General features: G+C 36.2%; 1 protein-coding gene across 1 annotated transcript in view; it reads left to right on the top strand.

Annotated features, from left to right (window-relative positions):
- OSTM1 (osteoclastogenesis associated transmembrane protein 1) overlaps positions 1-21,789 on the top strand; it is a 46,843-nt gene that overhangs the window by 9,559 nt on the left and 15,495 nt on the right. The window contains exons 2-4 of the mRNA XM_007447254.1: positions 5,004-5,118; positions 16,198-16,295; positions 21,134-21,301. Coding sequence (XP_007447316.1) covers positions 5,004-5,118; positions 16,198-16,295; positions 21,134-21,301 — 381 coding nt within the window. The remainder of the gene's footprint in view (positions 1-5,003; positions 5,119-16,197; positions 16,296-21,133; positions 21,302-21,789) is intronic.

The following is a 21,789-nucleotide window of genomic DNA, read 5'->3' as shown; positions in this document are numbered from 1 at the left end:
TTCTTCAGTGATCACTTCGTTATTAAGTAGTGTATTGTTTAGCCTCATGTGTTTGTATTTTTTACAGATCTTTTCCTGTAATTGATATCTAGTCTCATAGCGTTGTGGTCAGAAAAGATACTTGATACGATTTCAATTTCTTGAATTTACCAAGGCTAGATTTGTGGCCCAAGATATGATCTCTCCTGGAGAATGTTCCATCACTTGAGAAGAAAGTGTAATCTGCTGTTTTTGGATGGAATGTCCTATAAATATCAATTAAATCTATCTGGTCTATTGTGTCATTTAAAGCTTCTGTTTCCTTATTTATTTTCATTTTGGATGATCTGTCCATTGATGTAAGTGAGGTGTTAAAGTCCCCAACTATTTTGTGTTACTGTCAATTTCCTCTTTTACATCTGTTAGCAGTTGCCTTATGTATTGAGGTGCTTCTATGTTGGGTGCATATATATTTATAATTGTTATATCTTATTGGATTGATCCCTTGATCATTATGTAGTGTTCTTCCTTGTCTCTTGTAACATTCTTTATTTTAACGTCTATTTTATCTGATATGAGTATTGCTACTTCAGTTTTCTTTTGATTTCCATTTGCATGGAATATCTTTTTCCATCCCCTCACTTTCAGTCTGTATGTGTCCCTAGGTCTGAAGTGGGTCTCTTGTAGACAGCATATATATGGGTCTTGTTTTTGTATCCATTCAACAAGCCTGTGTCTTTTGGTTGGAGCATTTAATCCATTCACGTTTAAGGTAATTATCGATATGTATGTTACTTTGACCAATTTCTTAATTGTTTTGGGTTTTTTTTGTAAGTCCTTTTCTTCTCTTGTGTTTCCCACTTAGAGATGTTCCTTTAGCATTTGTTGTAGAGCTGGTTTGGTGGTGCTGAATTCTCTTAGCTTTTGCTTGTCTGTAAAGCTTTTGATTTCTCCATCGAATCTGAATGAGATCCTTGCCAGGTAGAATAATCTTGGCTGTAGGTTCTTCCCTTTCATCACTTTAAGTATATCATGCCACTCCCTTCTGGCTTATAGAGTTTCTGCTGAGAAATCAGCTGTTAACCTTATGGGAGTTCCCTTGTATGTTATTTGTCATTTTTCCATTGTTGCTTTTAATAATTTTTCTTTGTCTTGAATTTTTGTCAGTTTGATTACTATGTGTCTCGGCCTGTTTCTCCTTGCATTTATCCTGCCTGGGACTCTCTGTGCTTCTTGCACTTGGGTGGCTAATTCCTTTCTCATGTTAGGGGAGTTTTCGACTATAATCTCTTCAAATGTTTTCCTCGGGTCCTTCCTCTCTCTCTTCTCCTTGTGGGACCCCTATAATGCGAATGTTGGTGCGTTTAATGTTGTCTCAGAGGTCTCTTAGGCTGTCTTCATTTCTTTTCATTCTTTTTTCTTTTTTCTGTTCTGCAGCAGTGAATTCCACCATTCTGTCTTCCAGGTCACTTATCCGTTCTTCTGCCTCAGTTATTCTGCTATTGATTCCTTCTAGTGTAGTTTTCATTTCAGTTATTGGATTGTTCATCTCTGTTTGTTTGTTCTTTAATTCTTCTAGGTCTTTGTTAAACATTTCTTGCATCTTCTCCATCTTTGCCTCTGTTGTTTTTCCGAGGTCCTGGATCATCTTAATATTATTTCTGAATTCTTTTTCTGGAAGGTTGTCTATCTCCACTTCATTTAGTTGTTTTTCAGGGGTTTTATCTTGTTCCTTCATCTGGTACATAGCCCTCTTCCTTTTCATCTTGTCTATCTTTCTGTGAATGTGGGTTTTGTACCACAGGCTGTGGTTTTTTTTCCACAGGATTGTAGTTCTTCTTGCTTCTGCTGTCTGCCCTCTGGTGGGTGAGGCTGTCTAAGAGGCTTGTGCAGGTTTCCTGATGGGAGGGACTGTTGGTGGGTAGAGCTGGGTGTTGCTCTGGTGGGCAGAGCTCAGTAAAACTTTAATATGCTTGACTGCTGATGGGTTGGGCTGGGTTCCCTCCCTGTTGGTTGTTTGACCTGAGGCAACCCAACACTGGAGCCTACCTGGGCTCTTTGGTGGGGCTAATGGCAGACTCTGGGAGGGCTCTCGCCAAGGAGTACTTCCCAGAACTTCTGCTGCCAGTGTCCTTGTCCCCACCGTGAGCCACAGCCACCCCCCGCCTCTGCAGGAGACCCTCCAACACTAGCAGGTAGGTCTGGTTCAGTCTCCCCGGGGTTCACTGCTCCTTCCCCTGGGTCCTGACGCGCATACTACTTTGTGTGTGCCCTCCAAGAGTGGAGTCTCTGTTTCCCCCAGTCCTGTCGAAGTCCTGCAGTCAGATCTCACTAGTCTTCAAAGTCTGATTCTCTAGGAATTCCTCCTCCCATTGCCAGACCCCCAGGTTGGGAAGCCTGACGTGGGGCTCAGAACCTTCACTCTAGTGGGTGGACTTCTGTGGTACAATTGTTCTCCAGTCTGTGAGTCACCCACCCAGCAGTTATGGGGTTTGATTTTGCTGTGATTGTGCCCCTCCTACCATCTCATTGTGGCTTCTCCTTTGTCTTTGGATGTGGGGTGTCTTTTTTTGGTGAGTTCCAGTGCCTTTCTGTCGATAATTGTCCAGCAGCTAGTTGTGATTCTGGTGTTCTCACAAGAGGGAGCGAAAGCGCGTCCTTCTACTCCACCATCTTGGTTCAGGCCCCTAGTTTCTATCTGTATTGATTTTTAAAATATCCAATCATCCACTTATAAGACTCTACTTAAGTAACTGGTTATACTTAGCCAGCTACACCCACTTAGAGCACTTCTTGTTGGCAACAGGTAGCTAGGTGAAATAGCATATATCAGTTACTTACTAGGTGCCAGACATTGTGCTAAGTGATTAACATATGGTATTTCATTTAATGCTGTACCTGTAGGACTCATGATCATGAAACTGAGCCTCAGAGAGTTTACCTCAGCTGTCCAGGATTACCAGCTAGTAATCCAGGTTTGTCTGACTCTTTAGGCCATGCTCTACTTTAATCTGGTGGGTAAATTATCTCAAAACATTGTTTGATCTTTTATGAAATCTTCTTCTATAGCTGATATTGCTCTGAAAGCAATTCCAAGAAAAGGGCTTTTTAAAATGTTTTATTCAGGGCTTCCCTGGTGGCGCAGTGGTTGAGAGTCCGCCTGGCGGTGCGGGGGACACAGGTTCGTGCCCCAGTCCGGGAAGATCCCACATGCCACGGAGCGGCTAGGCCCGTGAGCCATGGCCGCTGAGCCTGCGCATCCGGAGCCTGTGCTCCGGAACGGGAGAGGCTACAACAGTGAGGGGCCCGTGTACCACAGAAAAAAAAAAAAAAAAGGTAAAATGTTTTATTCAATTTACTATTTTAAAGGCAAGCATTCATTTGGCTGCATGTTTTAATGAGACAACAAAACTAAGCCACAGAAAGGGTAATCATCCCAAAATGATCTTCAGAGATATTTTAAAACAAGAATTCTGCTGTTAAGCCCTCCTTCCCTCTTTTCTTATCCCACATGGCTGATCAGTTCTTTTCTAGAGTTAACATATTCTCTCTTTTATTACTAATGACACTATTTAATTCCTTATCTGTGTGACTCTGGGGAGGTTTTGAAGACCCAGTGTTGATGGCATTCCTTTACGGGGCCCGTGTACCACAGAAAAAAAAAAAAAAAAAGGTAAAATGTTTTATTCAATTTACTATTTTAAAGGCAAGCATTCATTTGGCTGCATGTTTTAATGAGACAACAAAACTAAGCCACAGAAAGGGTAATCATCCCAAAATGATCTTCAGAGATATTTTAAAACAAGAATTCTGCTGTTAAGCCCTCCTTCCCTCTTTTCTTATCCCACATGGCTGATCAGTTCTTTTCTAGAGTTAACATATTCTCTCTTTTATTACTAATGACACTATTTAATTCCTTATCTGTGTGACTCTGGGGAGGTTTTGAAGACCCAGTGTTGATGGCATTCCTTTATACTCTTTGTATACTCAGAACTCCAAGATTCTTATAGTGCCTGGTAAATAGTAGGAGTTAAATAACTTTGAAAGAATGAAGAGTCAGCAGGACTTAGTTGCTTGCTTGGGGCAAAAAGGAAAGGAAATAGATAAGGATCCAATAATTTAGGAACTTGAATTTATTATTTGCATAGTGTGAGTTTCATTATTAAAACGATCTGTGGAAAGCATGTTCTTCTATCTGGGTACAAACTATTTCGGTACAAACTAGATGTATCACATTTTCTTGTGGATTTTAAGATTTTGAGCCAAAAAATGCCCAGAAGATGAAACAATTTTTTTTTTTGTTTTTTGTTTTTTGTTTTTTGCGGTATGCGGGCTTCTCACTGTTGTGGCCTCTCCGGTTGCAGAGCACAGGCTCCGGACACGCAGGCTCTGGACACGCAGGCTCAGCGGCCATGGCTCACGGGCCTAGCCGCTCCGCTGCATGTAGGATCTGCCCGGACCGGGGCACGAACCTGTGTCCCTTGCATCGGCAGGCGGACTCTCAACCACTGCGCCACCAGGGAAGCCCTGAAACAACGTTTTGTGATCATTTATCCACCAGGTTTTTAAAAATGTGTAAATAATATATGGTCATTGTAGAAAAATTTAGTGTAAAAGAGGCAAAAAAGAAAATGAAAATCGCTCTATTTCCATTATTCAGAGATAACTACTGCTACATTTTGGTGAATAGCTTTCCAGAATTTTATCCTGTGCGTAAGGAGTAAGAAGTATTACATGTGGGCCTAAGCAGTTGAGATTGTACCATAGAAGCAAGTACTTATTTATTTAAGAAGCAAAGATTTTATTCCCTTGCAAGTGAACCTGGTACCAATAAATGTTAGCTGCTATTGTTTTATTACAGTTGTTATTATTAATGACATCATTATTTGATTATAGCAAAAAAATTAAATGCTTATAATAAATATTTGAATTATTTTTATAAGGTTTTTTGCCTCAAGTAGTTGTTTGGGAAGTCTAAAAATATTCAGATTGTATTTTTCTTTCTTTTTCTTTTGTCGTTATAGAATTCCTCAGAGAGTCATAGTTGTGCCAGAAGTCTCTTAATGGCAGATAGAATGCAAATAGTTGTGATTCTGTCTGAGTTTTTCAATTCCACATGGCAGAAGGCAAATTGTGCAAGTAAGTAATTCTTTCATTTTCATGTTGCTGTCATGGTTCAACAGTATAGATGTCATTTTATTTGAATCTGAAAATTTTGAATATTTTTTGTTACTAAGTTTAAATGAACTGTGATTAGCATCACGGTTTATTAGTGAGAAATGCTTGGGCAAATACTGAAAGGCAGAAAAGTGTAGCAGTTAACAGTGAGCTTTGCAGTCAGACAGATCTGGAATTTATTCTAAGCTCTGCCATTTATTAGCCCTAACCTACTACTGTCAGACCTTGGGCATGTGACTTTACCTCTTGGAGCTTCAGTTTCCTCATCCGTAAATTGGTGGTAATAATGGAACCTACTTTATATGATTGTTTTGAGGAATAAATGAAATAAACTGTGTAAAGCACTTAGCTTAGTATCTGGCATATAGTTAATGTTCAAGGAACGTTAGCTGCTTAATATAATAGTAATTATGATGTTTATAATAATCTGTTATCTGGTGATAGGGGGAGGTGATAACGTCTGTTCTACCAGTTTTGCAGGCTTGTATGTATTTGTGTAATGAAATGAGATCTATTTTCAAGCATTCTTTAGGAAAATTAAAATCACTATTTCAATTCATAAGTGTTTTGAATACCAACTATGTACTAGGAAATTCTTATTTTCTATTCCTTATAATGTTTGAGGAAGAAAGTTATAGTTACAATATAACCTAAAGCAGACAAATAACTGCTATAATAAAGTTATAGAGTCTTGGGGAAGCTGAAAATAAATCAGATTGGAGAGAATTTGAAATACTTCCTGGAGGAGGTACCTTTTGATCCTACACTTTTGTGACTGGGCATGATTTCAATAAGTAGAGATGAGAGGAAGGACATTGCAGATAGGGAGGCATCGTGAACAGAGGCACAGAGGTATAAAAGAGTAGTAGACGTTACAGGATGCTGGAAGCACAATGGGAGGTAAACTTGGAAGGGGAAGGTAAGACCTTGACCTATATAGTAGTTTATCACTTATGCCAACATTTTTCATACTGCTTAGAACACCAGCATAGTATTAAGAAATGGTTATATACTATAGTATCTTGGGAATTTACAATACACATAGAATATTAAAGGCAGTGAGAAGGACTATAGGTTAAAAAAACTTTTAAGCATCATTTAACCTAGCACTTTCTGAGCTTTTTTTTTTTTTTTAAACTACAAAGACCCTTTCTTTTTCTTTTTTTTTTTTTTTTGTGGAACCCCATTGGAAGAGAGACCAGTGAGGAAATTCTTACAATGGTTTAGGCAAGAAGCAAAGAAAACATTAAGTAGGGCATGGGCTGTGGAAATAGAAAGGATAGAGTGAATTAAAAATCTGTGTATCTGTAAGTCATTAAGGAGCTTAACTTTTTAAGGACTTTGTCTTTTTGTTTAGTTCATATAAAGAAAAACTGTAAATGGGAAAAAGACTCCCTGCTAAGTTTCTTTTCCTTTGTAGTATACCATGGATATTGAATATTAACTCTTTTAATTTTGTCTCTATTAATTCAAAATTTCTGGTAATTTGAACAGAGGCTTGACTGACAGCTAACTTTTTTTTAAAGCAAATCTTTACTTTTTTGGAGTAAAACTTTTTAGTATTAGTATAAATATGATTGAACAGAGTTTGCTTAACTTATACGGAAGAGCTGTTTTTAAGTATTCTTAAGCCCTTCCAAAAAATCCACTGATATAGGAAAAAATATGTTAATTGCAAATAATTTAAAATCAGTTAATTAGAATAAGTGGGATATGTGTTGGGATTCACTTCTTTCGACTGATGTTACTTAATTTACATACTTGAGAGGTAAAGCATCTTTTCTTTAAAAGGTATTTTGTAATGAATTTACTAATTTAAAATAGCTTTCTTCTCTGGCTATTTAAAAAAAAAATAAAAAGGAAAGAAAACATTTTGCTGCATATTTACTCAGTATGGTAGATATAAAACTCTTTAGAAAAATTCTTAGGGTACTTTTGTTTTTCTGTGAGGCATCCTATCTTGAAAATATTCCTTGATTGAACTTCTTCTGAAGAAAAAATGAAATGTTTACTTCCTAATTAAAATTAATTTGGCCAAAATATATGACCAAGCAAGGTGCAGAGAAATATGACATCTTTTGGAGAATTAGATAGCTGAGTGGGCAGGAAAGACAGGAAGACTTAGTTTTCATTCTGCTTACATTTGTACCCTTTGGATTGTATACCATAGCATTTAATACCTATTCAAAAATACACAAAAATTTTTAAAACTTGACGGACTGTCCAAATCTGCCATGATTATTCATATGTTAGATGTAATCAGAGAGATTAGTTATTTTCTTTTTCCAGATTATGCACTTTAAAAAAGTTATCTTCCATTCATTGTTTCATTCACATTTTAAAATTTATCATAATTTATATTCTGTATTTTATATGGAAATAAAATAGTTTTATAAATTTGTGCTCCTCAGATGTTTTCCCTTGAGTATTCATTCTAAAGTAATCATCTAGGACTTCCCTGGTGGTCCAGTGGTTAAGACTTTGCCTTCCAATGCAGGGGATGTGGATTCGATCCCTGGTTGGGGAGCTAAGATTCCACATGCCTCGAAACCAAAAAACCAAAACATAAAACAGAAACAATATTGTAACAAATTCAATAAAGACTTTAAAGGAAATGGTCCACATCAAAAAAAACTTTAAATAAAATAATAAAATAAAATAAAAGAATCACCTTACCTAGAAATGAATAATCTTTATCAAATTACCTGGAAATACTTCTAATTATGTTTTCTGCAAATCTCTGTAATAAAGGTAACATGAACATTTTCTGAAAAATTTAAAGAATTGTTCAGAAAACTTTGCAATTTTTACCAAAATTTAATAAAGCATTCTTACTTGAGCAACATAGTCTTCTGTTACAAAGCAGTGAGAAAAGAAATTTGAAGGAAGGAGAAAATGAGCTAAAGAAGGTGAATAGCAAGTCAGCAATTAAATTAAATAATATTTCTCAATGTCATGGCCCTTGGTTCATTTGAACTTCACAATAAGCAAGCCCTGTGAGGTAGAATGGGGGCTCAGAAAGTGTAAATGAACTACAGATCAATAGCCTAGAACTAAAATCAGAGGGCTTTAAGATTGTTCATCTGAATAGACAGTGTTCATGAGTTAAGGCCTAATTTTGTTTTTAAAATGCTATTTGACAAATTCATTGCACAGTCTCATTTTAAGAAATATTAGCCCTGCACTTTAGCCCTACAAAGTTTAATATCTATGCTATATACATGTTTGATATCATGGAAAACCTAGTCTTTTACTAAAAATATAAATGTAAAATACTCTTTTTTTTCTAAAGACCTATCAGTACTACATAAAATTAAAACTAGATAATGTGAAAAAAAAGTTTTTAATAGGGTTGCACATTTTCTAATGTTAATGGTCAGCAATGATCAGGAATCAGGCATCAGGTTCTGAGACAATCGCATCTCTAGCAACCAGATCTATTAAACCACTGATTTCATGGAATCCTCACTCTTTTATTTTCTTAATAAATTATGCTAAAGGCTTCTCTTTTCCTTTTACTTAAAAGATAATCCATTTGTTACCTATCCAGTCATTGTTTTTTTAAAATCTTTGGCCTTTAGAAATAGGTAAAAGAATGAATACAAAGGATATTTACTCTTATAATAAAATGGAAGAAAGCAATCATATCACACTATAATTTTAAATGAATTTGTACCTGATCATAAGTTTGCCTAGGATGTTGTCATTTTGTATTGTAGGAGACCAAAATGTGCCATCCCAAAATATGCCTCTTTGGCATAAGGATTATTTTGAGCTGATTATTTTGAGAAACCGCAGACACAGGAGAAGCTCTGAAAACAGAGTAGCAATAACCATTTTGTATGAGAAATGTATATTTATTAAGGAAATCTCCACTTGTAAGGGTGTCTCCCTCTCTGTACCAGGAAGAAAAGGATGACTTTAAATCACTAGAGAATCTTGTAAATGGAGAAGCCAGGGACATAATCTGCATAACCTTATGCTTGTTTACCTCACTTTTCCTGGTCATTTCCCCATAACTGACCTCCCCCACATCCATCTTTGCTTTTACCTGAAGATGATATTCAAGTCTGACTTCTAAGCCACCCCTTTGAGTTACTCAATTTCCCTTTGTATCTTCTGTGTATATGCGGAAGATATACAAGTTAACAAACTTCTGTTTGTTTTTCTCCTATTGATCTGTCTTTTGTTACAGGGGACCTAACTGAGAACTTACAAGGGTAGAGGGAAAATTATGTTTCCTCCCCTACCTTATATACATGAAAACGCAGTATAAATATTCCCCCCAAAATCTAGATTATTTGCTTTTTTATTTAAACATAAAAAAAGACTGGTCGTGCTTGCTTCGGCAGCACATATACTAAAATTGGAACGATACAGAGAAGATTAGCACGGCCCCTGCGCAAGGATGACACGCAAATTCGTGAAGCGTTCCATATTTTTAGCAATTATACTCCAAGAAAGATGTTAAAAAAATAAAAAATTTAAAAAATAGACATGAAAAAATAAAAAAAGACTGGTCAGTTTTCTCAGAACTTAAGTAAAACTGTTAAATACAAGCTATGAACCCTTTTGTCTCAGTTAACTTTTTGTGGTGATCTAGTTATTAAATTTGCAAATACAGAGCTGATAAGTGATGCCAGCAATAGAACTCTTTAATGGTAAATAATCTGGAGTCTATTCAGTCTGGCACCTAAAAGATAAAGTGGAAAGGAAAAAGATTACGAAGGAAGAACAAAAACTACTGAGGTGTTGTTAAAATTTGTTTTTAATTGAGACTTAAACCAATATGTGATCCATTTTGTAAGAATATATATTTTGATATAAAATGACTATTCCTTTTTCATCCTCTGTGCTAGAAAATGCAAAACTATAATTATATAAATAGCTTTTTTTTTTTTTTTTGGTGGTACGCGGTCCTCTCACTGTTGTGGCCTCTCCCGTTGTGCCGCACAGGCTCCGGACGCGCAGGCTCAGCGGCCATGGCTCACAGGCCCAGCCGCTCAGCGGCATGTGGGATCTTCCTGGACCGGGGCACGAATCCGTGTCCCCTGCATCGGCAGGCGGACTGTCAACCACTGCGCCACCAGGGAAGCCCTATAAATATCTTTTAAAGTTAATTTAAGGGGCTATTAAAATTTTTTAAAATAATATTATTAAAAATATAAACATGTAAAACTATAAAAGCTAAAATATTGTTTAAAAGAATACTTTTAAAAGTAATACATTGCCAAAAAAAATCACCTTTCTACTTGATCTAGTTGTGGGTTGGCACGTACTCTTTGCCATTATTACTTGATGAAAGGAAGGCTAGACACTCAATGAAAGAGAGTGCCATCCTAATACAGCATTGTTAAGTATACTCCAATATAAAAAAAAAAAGAGTGCCATCCGTTACCACTACCATCTATTTTATCTTTAGAATTTCTGTGTCTTTGAATGATATTAGTCTTCATTAGAAATGAGTTTTTGGAAACTGATTGAAACTCAAAAGGAGTGTACACAACTCTTCCAATTCATATTACAAATAACATGGAAATTAATTCTTGTGGAGAGTGACTGTTAAGAAGTAAAGAAAATATATCAAGGATTTCTCCTCTTCACAATTTTAAAGCTGTTATCAGAAGTGTATTTTTAACGCATATATGTGGAACCTAGAAAAATGGTACAGATGAACAGGTTTGCAGGGCAGAAATAGAGACACAGATGCAGAGAACAAATGTATGGACACCACGGTGGGGAAAGTGGTGGGGTGGGGGGGGGTGGTGTGATGAATTGGGAGATTGGCATTGACATATATACACTAATATGTATAAAATGGATAACTAATAAGGACCTGCTGTGTAGAAAAATAAATTTTAAAAAGTCTATGTGTTTGAAAAAAAAAGTTTTTTTTTAAAAAAGAAGAAGTGTATTGTTGACATAGGGATAGCCTGGTCATTGAGATGCTTCTTGGTTATCTTATGCATATGACAGGTGCATAATTAGTAGAGTGACCAGATTTGATGAGACTATGAATTGCTTTATGGTAAAGTGTTTTGGTACTTTGTTTTTGTTCTTTTTTCAACTTTATTGAGATATAATTGACATATAACATTGTTTAAGTTTAAGGTGTACAGTGTGTTGATTTGATACACTTATATATTGCAGAATGATTACCACCATAGTGTTAGGTAACACCTCCGTCATGTCACATAATTACCATTTTGTATGTGTGTGTGTGTGTGTGTGGTGAGATCATTTAAGATTTATTCTCTTAGCAACTTTCAAGTATAGAATACAGTATTGCTAACTAAAATCACCATACTGTACATTTGATCCCCAGAACTTATCTTACAGCTGGAGGTTTGTGTCCTTTGACAAATATCTCCCCATTTCTCCCACCCACCAGCCTTTGGCAATCACCATTCTGCTCTCTGTTTCTAGGAGTTCAGCTCATAGTTGACTGTATATGCAGGAATTTATTTCTGGACTCTCCATTCTGTTTCATTGGTCTCCTTTCCTCTGATAGGAGAAAATCTTCCCTAGTTGATGAAACTCCTGGAGAAGGGATTTATGACAACTGATTTTCTTTTGGAAGCTCTGTCTTCAAGCAGATAAGGGGAATTCACAGAAAGCTTCTCTCTGCCTTGGCTATTTTCCAAGTGCCGTCAGCTCAGAATAATCCATATGGCAAATATTCTGCCACCCTTCACTTTTTATGTCTTGATTCTTTAAAAATCAATAATAAAACTTGATAGTTAACCAGAAGATCAATTAATCAGAACCCATCTTTCCCATATTTTATCTAAATGGTAACATACTAAGCATTGGACTCATTTATATCTTATAACTTAAAATGTCCTAGTTTTCATACTTATTAAACTTAATTATGTTGTTTAAGTACAAAGTTCCCATAGTTTAATACTATGTTTTCGGAAGCTTGCCCTATTTTTCAGAGATTGATAATTGTCTCTGTTGTTCTCTATAGAATTAGTTTTGAAAAACAGCAGAGATCCTTATACTGCAAACTCCTAATAGATGCCAAATACTTTATCTAAAGATGCATACGTAATTCCTGTTATGATATTTAGTGGGTTTCTATGTAAGGTCTTAACTTGAATCCTTAACACCTTTAAGAATGCCTCTTGAGCTGATGCTTGAGCCCTCACTGAGAAAGAAGCTATGCTAATCTGTCCTTGATGAGGCTGCATTGATTATCTGAGATGAGGAAAATTCATAATGACCACTTCACTTAGTGCTTCTAGAAAGCTTTACTACTACTAATATTTCTTTTTTTTTTTTTTGCGGTACGCGGGCCTCTCACTTTGCGGAGCACAGGCTCCGGACGTGCAGGCTCAGCAGCCATGGCTCACGGGCCTAGCCGCTTCGCGGTATGTGGGATCTTCCCAGACCGGGGCACGAACCCGTGTTCCCTGCATCAACAGGCGGACTCTCAACCACTGCGCCACCAAGGAAGCCCCATATAAATTATTTTTTATAAAGAAATTATTTCAGTTACATACTTTGTATAGAAGTGTGAGTCACTCATATTCATGCTTTATACTGCTTTTGTAAGACAATCCAGGGACACACACACCCCCATATTGTGCATGTCAGTTGGCATGACGTGCTCATTATACACAGATGTACAGTTGTTGTGGATGAAATTGTATTCCCTCTACTTCCCTCCAAAATGTCAACTACAAAAACTGAAAACTTCTTCAATCTCTTTAGCACAATATAATAATATTATGCATATTTGTAACTTTGTTTTTATTTATATATACTCTACCTCCTGTAAAAAGATTCAAGGCTACTTTGTGACGATGTTAAACCAGGATTAAGAGAGACTTATGTTATTTTTTTTTTGTTTAAGAATTTAGTGTGTGAACTTTTTGAAAGCCAACAGAGAAACATTTTTAAATAGTAAAGGAAAAATGGTATAATTAAGATAATACTTAATCAAGAGCCTGGAAAGTATGTTTTGTATTTCAGTGCCTTACTAATTTGATGTATGATCCTCAGTATATCACTTTATTTCTCTAGCTGTTTCCTAATTTGTGAAGTGATCCCTCAGATTTTTAAATGATAAGGTGAACAGTCAGAACAGGACTTACATGCTGGAGAAGATAAAGCTGCAGAGAATGTAGAGTGTTTGAGTTCAGAGAAGGAAAGACTCTTGGAATAGGTTCATCAGCAGGGCCCCAGGTATGCCAGGTGCAGGCCAAGTCCTACACTAGGGGCCATGTAAGGGGATGAGTGGGGCTGGATTCCAGCTCAGCTTCTGGAGGTAGGAGTACTTTTTTGTAAATAATCTACCTGGACGGAATGTCTTTTTCCAGTTTGCACAAAGGAGTCTTTATGTGCTAGTTGCTGCCCTGTTTACCAGTTTTAGGCTTCATCTCAGTTGCCAGCACTGATCAGTTGGTAGCGACTGCCTGAATCCCTGCATGGTGTAAGAAATCTATGGGTGGTGGAGGGAGGAGCAGTGACATATATTTATTGATTCCCAGTATTGAACTTTAATTGTCTAGAGTGTAGATATTTTATATTTGTAGTGTTTGAAAGTACAGGCTCAGGAATCAGACTGAGTAGAAATTCCAGGTTTTTACTTACCAGTTTTATGACCTTGGGTAACTTCTTAATTCCTCTCTGCCTTTGTTCCTTATTTAGAAAATGGAGATGATAGTTCTTGCCTCATAGGATTGTTGTAAGAATTGAATAAATGTGTTTAAAGTACAAGCATGGCACTTGGAACATGACAACTACTCAGTTAACATTAGCTTTCATTGTAGTGATTGTTGTTTATAATAGTGCATGCATCGTATAGTGTGTCATATCCTAATTTCTACTCTAAGGGAGGGAAAAAATCTTTTTCCTCTATCCATTTTAGGTTCTCTGGCTGGAACTCTCTAATTAGACTGGCCAAAGATGGAGTAACAAGAAAAAACAAACAGAAGCTTATTAACAAGTGCATTGCACATGTACACACGGGAGCACCCAGTGATGAGTAACCCAAATGGATGGTTAGAATTTGGGTTTATATACCATCTTAGGATAATCAGAGGAGAAAGGGTTTTGGTCTTCTGGATGAAGGAGGCAAGTTATGGGAAAGTGACCAGGCAAAGTATGGTAAACGGGATTGTTTAGTAAGGTTTGTTACATAGATTTAAGTTAGAACCATCTCCATTGGTAAGAGTTAGTTGTTAAGAGTCCTCCCTTTTCTTTTTCTTGAGAGAGAGAGACATCTTTACAAATGGAAATTTCCTTTACAAGTGTAAATTTTATCTACAAAATAAAAACTTGTACCCTGTTTTTAGAGGTTTTCCTGAATCTGTTGGTTCTTAAAGGCCTTTATATTTTTTTAATTTATTTACTTTTGGCTACGTTGGGTCTTCGTTGCTGTGCGCGGGCTTTCTCTAGTTGCAGCGCGCGGGCTTCTCCCTGCAGTGGCTTCTCTTGTAGTGGAGAATGGGCTCTAGGCACGCAGGCTTCAGTAGTGTGGCATGCGGGCTCAGTAGTTGTGGCTAATGGGCTCTAGAGCACAGACTCAGTAGCTGTGGCACACGGGCTTAGTTGCTGTGCAGCATGTGGGATCTTTCCCAACCAGGGCTCGAACCCACGTCCCCTGCATTGGCAGGCAGATTCTTAACCACTGTGCCACCAGGGAAGTCCTTAAAGGCCTTTAGCTCAGAATAATCCATATGCCAAAGAGGCATATTTTGAATTGGCATATTCTGGTACTCTTCACTACCTATTCAGTGTATCTCTTATCCATTGATTTCTTTCTGTTTGCATTGCCACCTTTCTCCTGGATAATTGCAGCAGCCTTCTATCCTGTCTCTCCCCTCCCAGTTGAAAGATCATAATAGATCGCCCTGAGTGTGTATAATATACAGCTCTCAGTTAAATTTAAGAAGAACAAGAGTATGGTTGAGTACTAGAGAATAGAAAGTATTTGAACATCCCTTGTGGAATAATTGGTAGGGCATCTACAAGGATTGTTTTGTGGCCCTGAAGCTAGTTTGAATTGAGTCCCCTTGTTATAACTTTAGAATTTTCTATAATAGTGTTCTACAACCACAATTGGGAGTAGAGAAAGTTAATGAAGGTTTTAAATATTTGTGAGTATGTGGAATGTAAAAAGGGCAAGGATTCTAGGAAAGTGAGATTGAAATGGTTGACTATGAGTTCCAGGATATGATGCCAGGCACTTGAACCTAGATCCCAGAGGGTAAGCTGAGAGCACAGGGAGAGGTAAAAGCAAACTGAGGATAAAGAATAAGTTCGTCCAAGGAGGGAGAATAGATTAAAAAATTGTGCTATGTTCATACATTGAAATAGAAAACAATTCAAAGGAATGAACTTGAGCTAATGCTAAGTGAGAGTAGCAAGTTGCAGAGGAATATCATTTATGTAAGATTTTTAGAAAGACATAAAACAAGTGTATTTATTTCCAGATTTTACTTAAAGTCCCTTTATCAGTATTTTATGCAAGATTCTCACCAGCTTGTTTCTCTGGTCTCCCAACTCGCAATAGATTAGAAAGAGCAGATTTTCAAAGATTAACCTCTTAGATGCAATAACTGACCCACTAGTGAAGATGGAAGAGACCCAGAACTGCTAAATGTAACACAGAAAACAATCAAACAGCATATGAATTTAGCTAAAATTAATGCAGGATAAATAGTCTTATGCCTAAACAGCACTAAGAGTACTCCTATTAAGGCAGCATTTGATAACTGATGTTCATGATAAAGACTTTGTACCATCAAAAATCAATTTCAATTTTACTTGGTATATGGTTTTTACAAAGAGAGAAAAGTATGTGACTATTTTAATATTTTCATTAAAATGGTTATGATGTAAAAAAATCTTTTGGAGACTAAAAGGGGTAAGCTTCATGTATTTGGAAAATTCTCTTAATGTGGAATACTTCATGCTTGTTTGAATAAAGAATTACGATAGTGTGAAACAGAAGATAACAGCTTGAGAGATAAATGACTGTATATAATTGTTGCTTGAGATATATTAATCTACTTTTTGGTTTCTTGACAGATTGTTTAACGAACAAAAGTGAAGAGTTATCAAATAGCACAGTATACTTCCTGAATCTGTTTAATCACACCTTGACCTGCTTTGAGAATAACCTTCAGGTATTTTATATATGACACTTGAAATTAAAATGCTGTCTTGTCCAAGTGAATAATAAATAATTCCAATTTTTATAGCATTAATTGTTGATATTTATCTACATACACAGTGTAGAGGCAGACCTGGATTTCTGCTAAATTCTTCTATTACTAGCCCTTAGGCAAATCATCAAAACTTCAGTTTTTTAATTTGTAGGATGGGAATAGTAAGATCTACCCTGCCTACCTTCCAGTATTTTGTAGTCAGGATCCAATGAGTTAATGAGTATGAACATATTAACTGAGGCATGTAATTGTTTAATTAAAATACAGTGTTGTTCTATCAGACAATAATTTTTCTTGACTTCGTTTATGCAATAATGTATTTTGCAATTCAGTATGATTCTGTCTATAAAAAGCTTATTCTTTGCCTCAATATTTGCTTAAATATATTTTACCTACTTTAAAAGGTGCTGTTTAATAAGGTAACTTTGAGTTTTGAATTATAATGTAAAAGGTAGCCTTTAAGAAACCTACCTTATTGGGTTTTGTTTTCTCCACCTCTGACCCTTGAACGTTAGTACTGGAACGTTCCTGGTAGTGGTGAGGGGTGAAATTGGAATTCTGGTAAAATCCTAGTTTTGAAACTTGCTTTTTAACAAGTAGGTAATCCCCACAAATAGATAGAAATATATTTAGGATAGAGGTATGTATAACTTTCTCTTTAATAAATGTGATAGCATAGAATATGAATTTCCCTGAGTATAATAAAAACTATTAGATGAACATTTCCCAAAATATGTTCTGCAAGATTTTAATAGATAGCCCATAAAAAAGGTTTAGTATTCTGAATAAGGGTAAGAAGTGCTTTAATACAGGACTGCAGAACTTTAGTGGACTAATGTACATTATATAGAACTTCAAATGGTAACTTTGTATACAACATTTACCAAGAATATTTGACTAGGAACTCTGGTTTTAGAGACCAAAGACACTAGTTCTGATGAATGTACTTTAGGGAAATTAGCATTTTTCCTGGGATGTTAGTTGCAAATATTTTTTCCTCATTTGTTGTTTGTCTTTTTATCATGCTTCCCTTTTTGATATGAAGAAAATTTTAATTTTTATATTGTTAGATTTACCAAAATTAATTTAATGGCTTGTGGATTTTGTGTCACACTAGAAGGCCTTTTCCCACTTTGAGATTATTTTAAAAATTTCTCCTGTGATTGTTTTAGGACTTTCATGGTTTTGTATTGTACATTTAAGCATCATTTTATCTGTTTGAAACTTATTTTGGTGTAAGACGTAAGGTTTAGTGCCAACCTTTTTTTCCTTTTGGCTTCTTGACTTTCAAAACATGATTTACTAAATAAATCCATGAAATGAAATTTAGAACCAAGTTCAAAATAATCAATCATTTTGATATTTTATTAGAATTGCATTACATTTTAGAGTCATCATTTGGGAAAAATTGACCTGTTATGATATTAAGCTTTCCTATCTAGGAGTACAGTATATATTCACTGTTTTTTATTTCAGTAAAATACAATATAAAATTTACCACATTACAACTTTTAAGTGTACAGTTCAGTGGCATTAAGTACACTCACATTGTTGTACAACTCTACCACCATCCATCTCCAGAATGTTTCATCTTCTCAAACTGAAACTCTGTACACACTAAGTAATAACTCCCCATTTCCTCCTTCTCTAGCCCCTGGTAACCACCATTATTCTTTATTTTTTAATGTTCTCTAGCACAGTTTTACTTATTTATTTAAATTTCCTATGGGTTTATACATTTCTTAAGTCTATTTCAAGGTATTACATAGTGTTTGGTGCCCTTATGAACGATATCTTTTCTTCCCCCACTACAGATTTTTTTTTTTTGATTTAATAAAGCTTTATTTTTCAGAATATACAGCTGGTGGGACCTGTTCATGCATCTTCACCAGCAGCTGGAGCATCTCCACCCTTGGTATTTCTGGTGTAAATTACTTGAGCTCTGTGCTTTGAAACCAGTTTAATAAGTCCTTTACTAAGCAGCTCCTGCAGGGCTGCCCTGGCCAGGGAGCCACGAATCGTCAGTCTCTCAGAGACGACAGCTGGAGTTATAAGCTTATATAACTTCTTATGGGAACTTCTTTACAGAGTTTGTCATATGTTGCTTTGTGAAACAAGACTAGGTTATTGAGCTTGTCCTGAACTTTGCCTTTGGACCACTTCTTCTTTTTGGCCTTGCCCCCAGATTTGTTCACTGGGTCTTTGTCTTTCTTGGCCGACTTTCCAGCATCTTTCTTCTTCTTGTCATCCTTGGGCAGCATAGCGAAGCCGGGAGAGCAACTGCTATCACCTCATCTCCCTAAGATGTCAGACAAAAAGGCCCCACTACAGATTTTAACTGCCTATTTTTAAATGTTTTTTTTTTTTGGAATAATTTTAGACTTACAGAAAAGTTGCAAAGCTAATACAGAGAATTCCTTTATATCCCTGACCTAGTTTCCCCTAATGTTCACCTTATGTTACCAAGGTACATTAGTCAAAAATAAGAAATGAACATTGGTATATAACTATTAACTAAATGCCAAACTTCATTCTGATTTCACCAGTTATTCTACTAATGTCCTTTTCTGTTTCAGGATTCATTCCAGGATAATGCATTGCATTTAGTAATTGGTTACTCCTTAAAATTTCTATCATATATATAGCTACATTTCCTTTCTATTTCCAAATGTTGTACTTGTGAGTCCTTTTTTCCCTTGAATTTTCTTTAGGCTTGTTGAAGATACATTTATATTTATTGATCTTTTTGAAAACCCACCTTTGCCTTTATTTATCAGTTTCTGTTTTATTTTTCTTAATTTGTTAAGTTATGCTTTTGCATTTATTAATTCCTCCTATATTCTTTTGGTTTTGTCATTTTTCTATTTCCTTAAATTGAATGGTTTTTAAAAATTAATTAACTAATTAGTTAGTTTGTGTGTTTATTATCAGGGGAGAGGTATGAGCTGGAGCTGTAGATTTGAGAGTCATCAGGTACAGAGGGTATCAAGCCTGGAGACTTGGATGTGAGTGAGTGTAGATAGAGATGATGAAGAGGCCCCAAGGACTGAGTTCTGGGCAATGCCAATGTTTTATAGGTTGTGTGTGTGTGTGTGTGAGTGTGTGAAAAGGGAGGAGAACCAGCTAAAGAGATAGGTGGTAGCAGTGAAATTAATGGTATTGGCTGTGGCAGTGCCTTCTGGCTCAGTGATGAGGCAGAGATGTGGGTTTAGGTTCCAGACCAGCTCCGCCTTATGTAGTATGTGTTTGCAGGTGGCTTCTCTGGGAACCTGGACTGTCTGGGTGACTGTGGAGACTGCTTTTTGTGGGTGGTCCCGCAGGCAGGGTGGGGCTATTATTCCAGCCCCTCGCATCTCCAGAGGACAGTAGGTGGTTGCAGGGGATAGAGGGTCACAAGAGACTGTGGTTCCGGCTAGTTTCTCTGGGAGTGGTATGACAGCTGTCATACAACCTTCCTGTGATGAAATGTGCGTGTCATGCCTCTATAATTAACAGTGCTATCAAGGGCCTGGGTTTACTCTTCTGTTCTTGAGTCTCTTCAGAAAAGAAATCAGGAATGGCACATGCTGATGTCATCATTTTCCCAGAATCCTACTTTCTCATTTGCTTTAAACGTTGCAGGGCTTTTTGTTGTTTGACTATGCCACCATTTAGTCAGTCAGTCCCTGTATCAATGGAGAATTTTGTTTGGTTCAGTATTTTACTATCACAAATATGGACAGTCTTTTGCAGGTATTTGTATCTTTATCTGTCTGGTAGATTCCTAGAAGTGAAATTGCAATGTCAAATGATATGTACATTTTAAGTTTTAATATAAATGACTAAATTATACTCCCCCATCAAGGTACTGTGCTCCATTTTTGATCGAACACATCTAGCTGAATGTACAGTTGTTCTGTGAAAAACAGGCAATGGGCTATTTCTTGTGGCAGAACTAAAGAGAGTCTTGAGTTTCTCTGTCAAGTAGATAGTAAGGGTAATGTTGTAGGGGCTACATCAGCTTAATTCCTTTAATTTTTCCTTTTCTCTTTCATTCTGATAGTTAATATTATTTCTCCAGGCTATAAGGTAAAGAATAAAGGGAATAGAAAACAAAAGTGTGAATTGACTGTTTAGCAAACTTGTTCTTGAAATTCAAGCATCAGTCCCAGAAGTGGAAAAGATTGAGATTCACTAACATAATGTCTTATATCCAGTACCTGAGGTTATATTTTAGGTTATACGATTCATTGGTATTAGTCCCTTTTTGTTGACTTGAAAGGCCTGGATTAAAAGCATTGGGGTAAGAGGGCTGGGGGAGGGATGTAGTTTGAGTGCCTTTTCCTAACTCATTATAAAGTCTTCTCTGTCTCAATAAGGCAGACTTCAGGGTTCAAGTCAGCACAGGCAAGGGTATACTTTATTTATTTGGTGAGTGTAGGATAGATAAGGGCAGATGTATAAATGACAAGATAACAGTAAATTTTTGGTATTTAGGTATCAATAATTCGGTATATCATCTAGTGTTGCCCTCAGTTAACAGTGGCTAGTGCAGTGGTTTTCAAAATTCAGGGGCAACTAGAAAGTACCAAATATTTTGCTGTGTGCTACATACCAGTCTCTATTCCTTGGGACCTGTAATACAGGTAAGTGTATCCCTATTTTATAGATAAAACCGAGGCTCAGAGTGGTTTAGCAACCTGACCCACATCACAGCTCAGCACTTTAACATACTCTATTATTTCCTCCAGGAGGGCAAATAAGTTTAAAAAATGTAATGTTTATTGTGTGTATTTTATGTGCCTTTGACATTTTAGGGGAGCGCACACAGTCTTCTTCAGTTAAGAAATTATTCAGAAGTATGCAAAAACTGTCGTGACGCATACAACAGTCTGAGTAGTCTGTACAGTGAAATGCAAAAAATGAATGAACTTGAAAATAAGGCTGAATCTGGAACGCACTTATGCATTGATGTGGAAGATGCAGTAAGTACTTTGCTCCTGATACAACACGTGTTTTGCAGTGTTGTTGAATGTGCCTTCAGTATTATTATTGGAATTTGCATATGGTGTCTTCAACCAGAAATAACTAGTTGCTAAGTAGTAAAGTTTTAGAATATCCTGATGTGTCAAACTAAAATGGAAATTAATCAGATACTTCATAAGTAAGTTGATAATTTGGTATATTTGACTTCTTTTTATTAAAGTATAGTTAATTTACAATATTATATTAGTTTCAGGTAAACAACATAGTGATTTAATATTTGTATAGATTATACTCCATTTATACATTTTGTTTTTTTAAGTTTGATAATGTGTGTCATTTTCAGAGGTGTGAGTATATTGTTAAATATTTTCATTTCAGTTTCTTTTTTTTTTTTTTTTTTTAACATCTTTATTGGGGTATAATTGCTTTACAATGGTGTGTTAGTTTCTGCTTTATAACAGAGTGAGTCAGTTATACATATATATAT

Source organism: Lipotes vexillifer, unplaced genomic scaffold, assembly GCF_000442215.2.
Source record: "Lipotes vexillifer unplaced genomic scaffold, Lipotes_vexillifer_v1.1 scaffold515, whole genome shotgun sequence".
NCBI classification, from domain to species: Eukaryota; Metazoa; Chordata; class Mammalia; order Artiodactyla; family Lipotidae; genus Lipotes; species Lipotes vexillifer.
The sequence above is the reverse complement of the archived record's forward strand: the minus strand, read 5'-3'. Positions and strand labels throughout refer to the sequence as shown.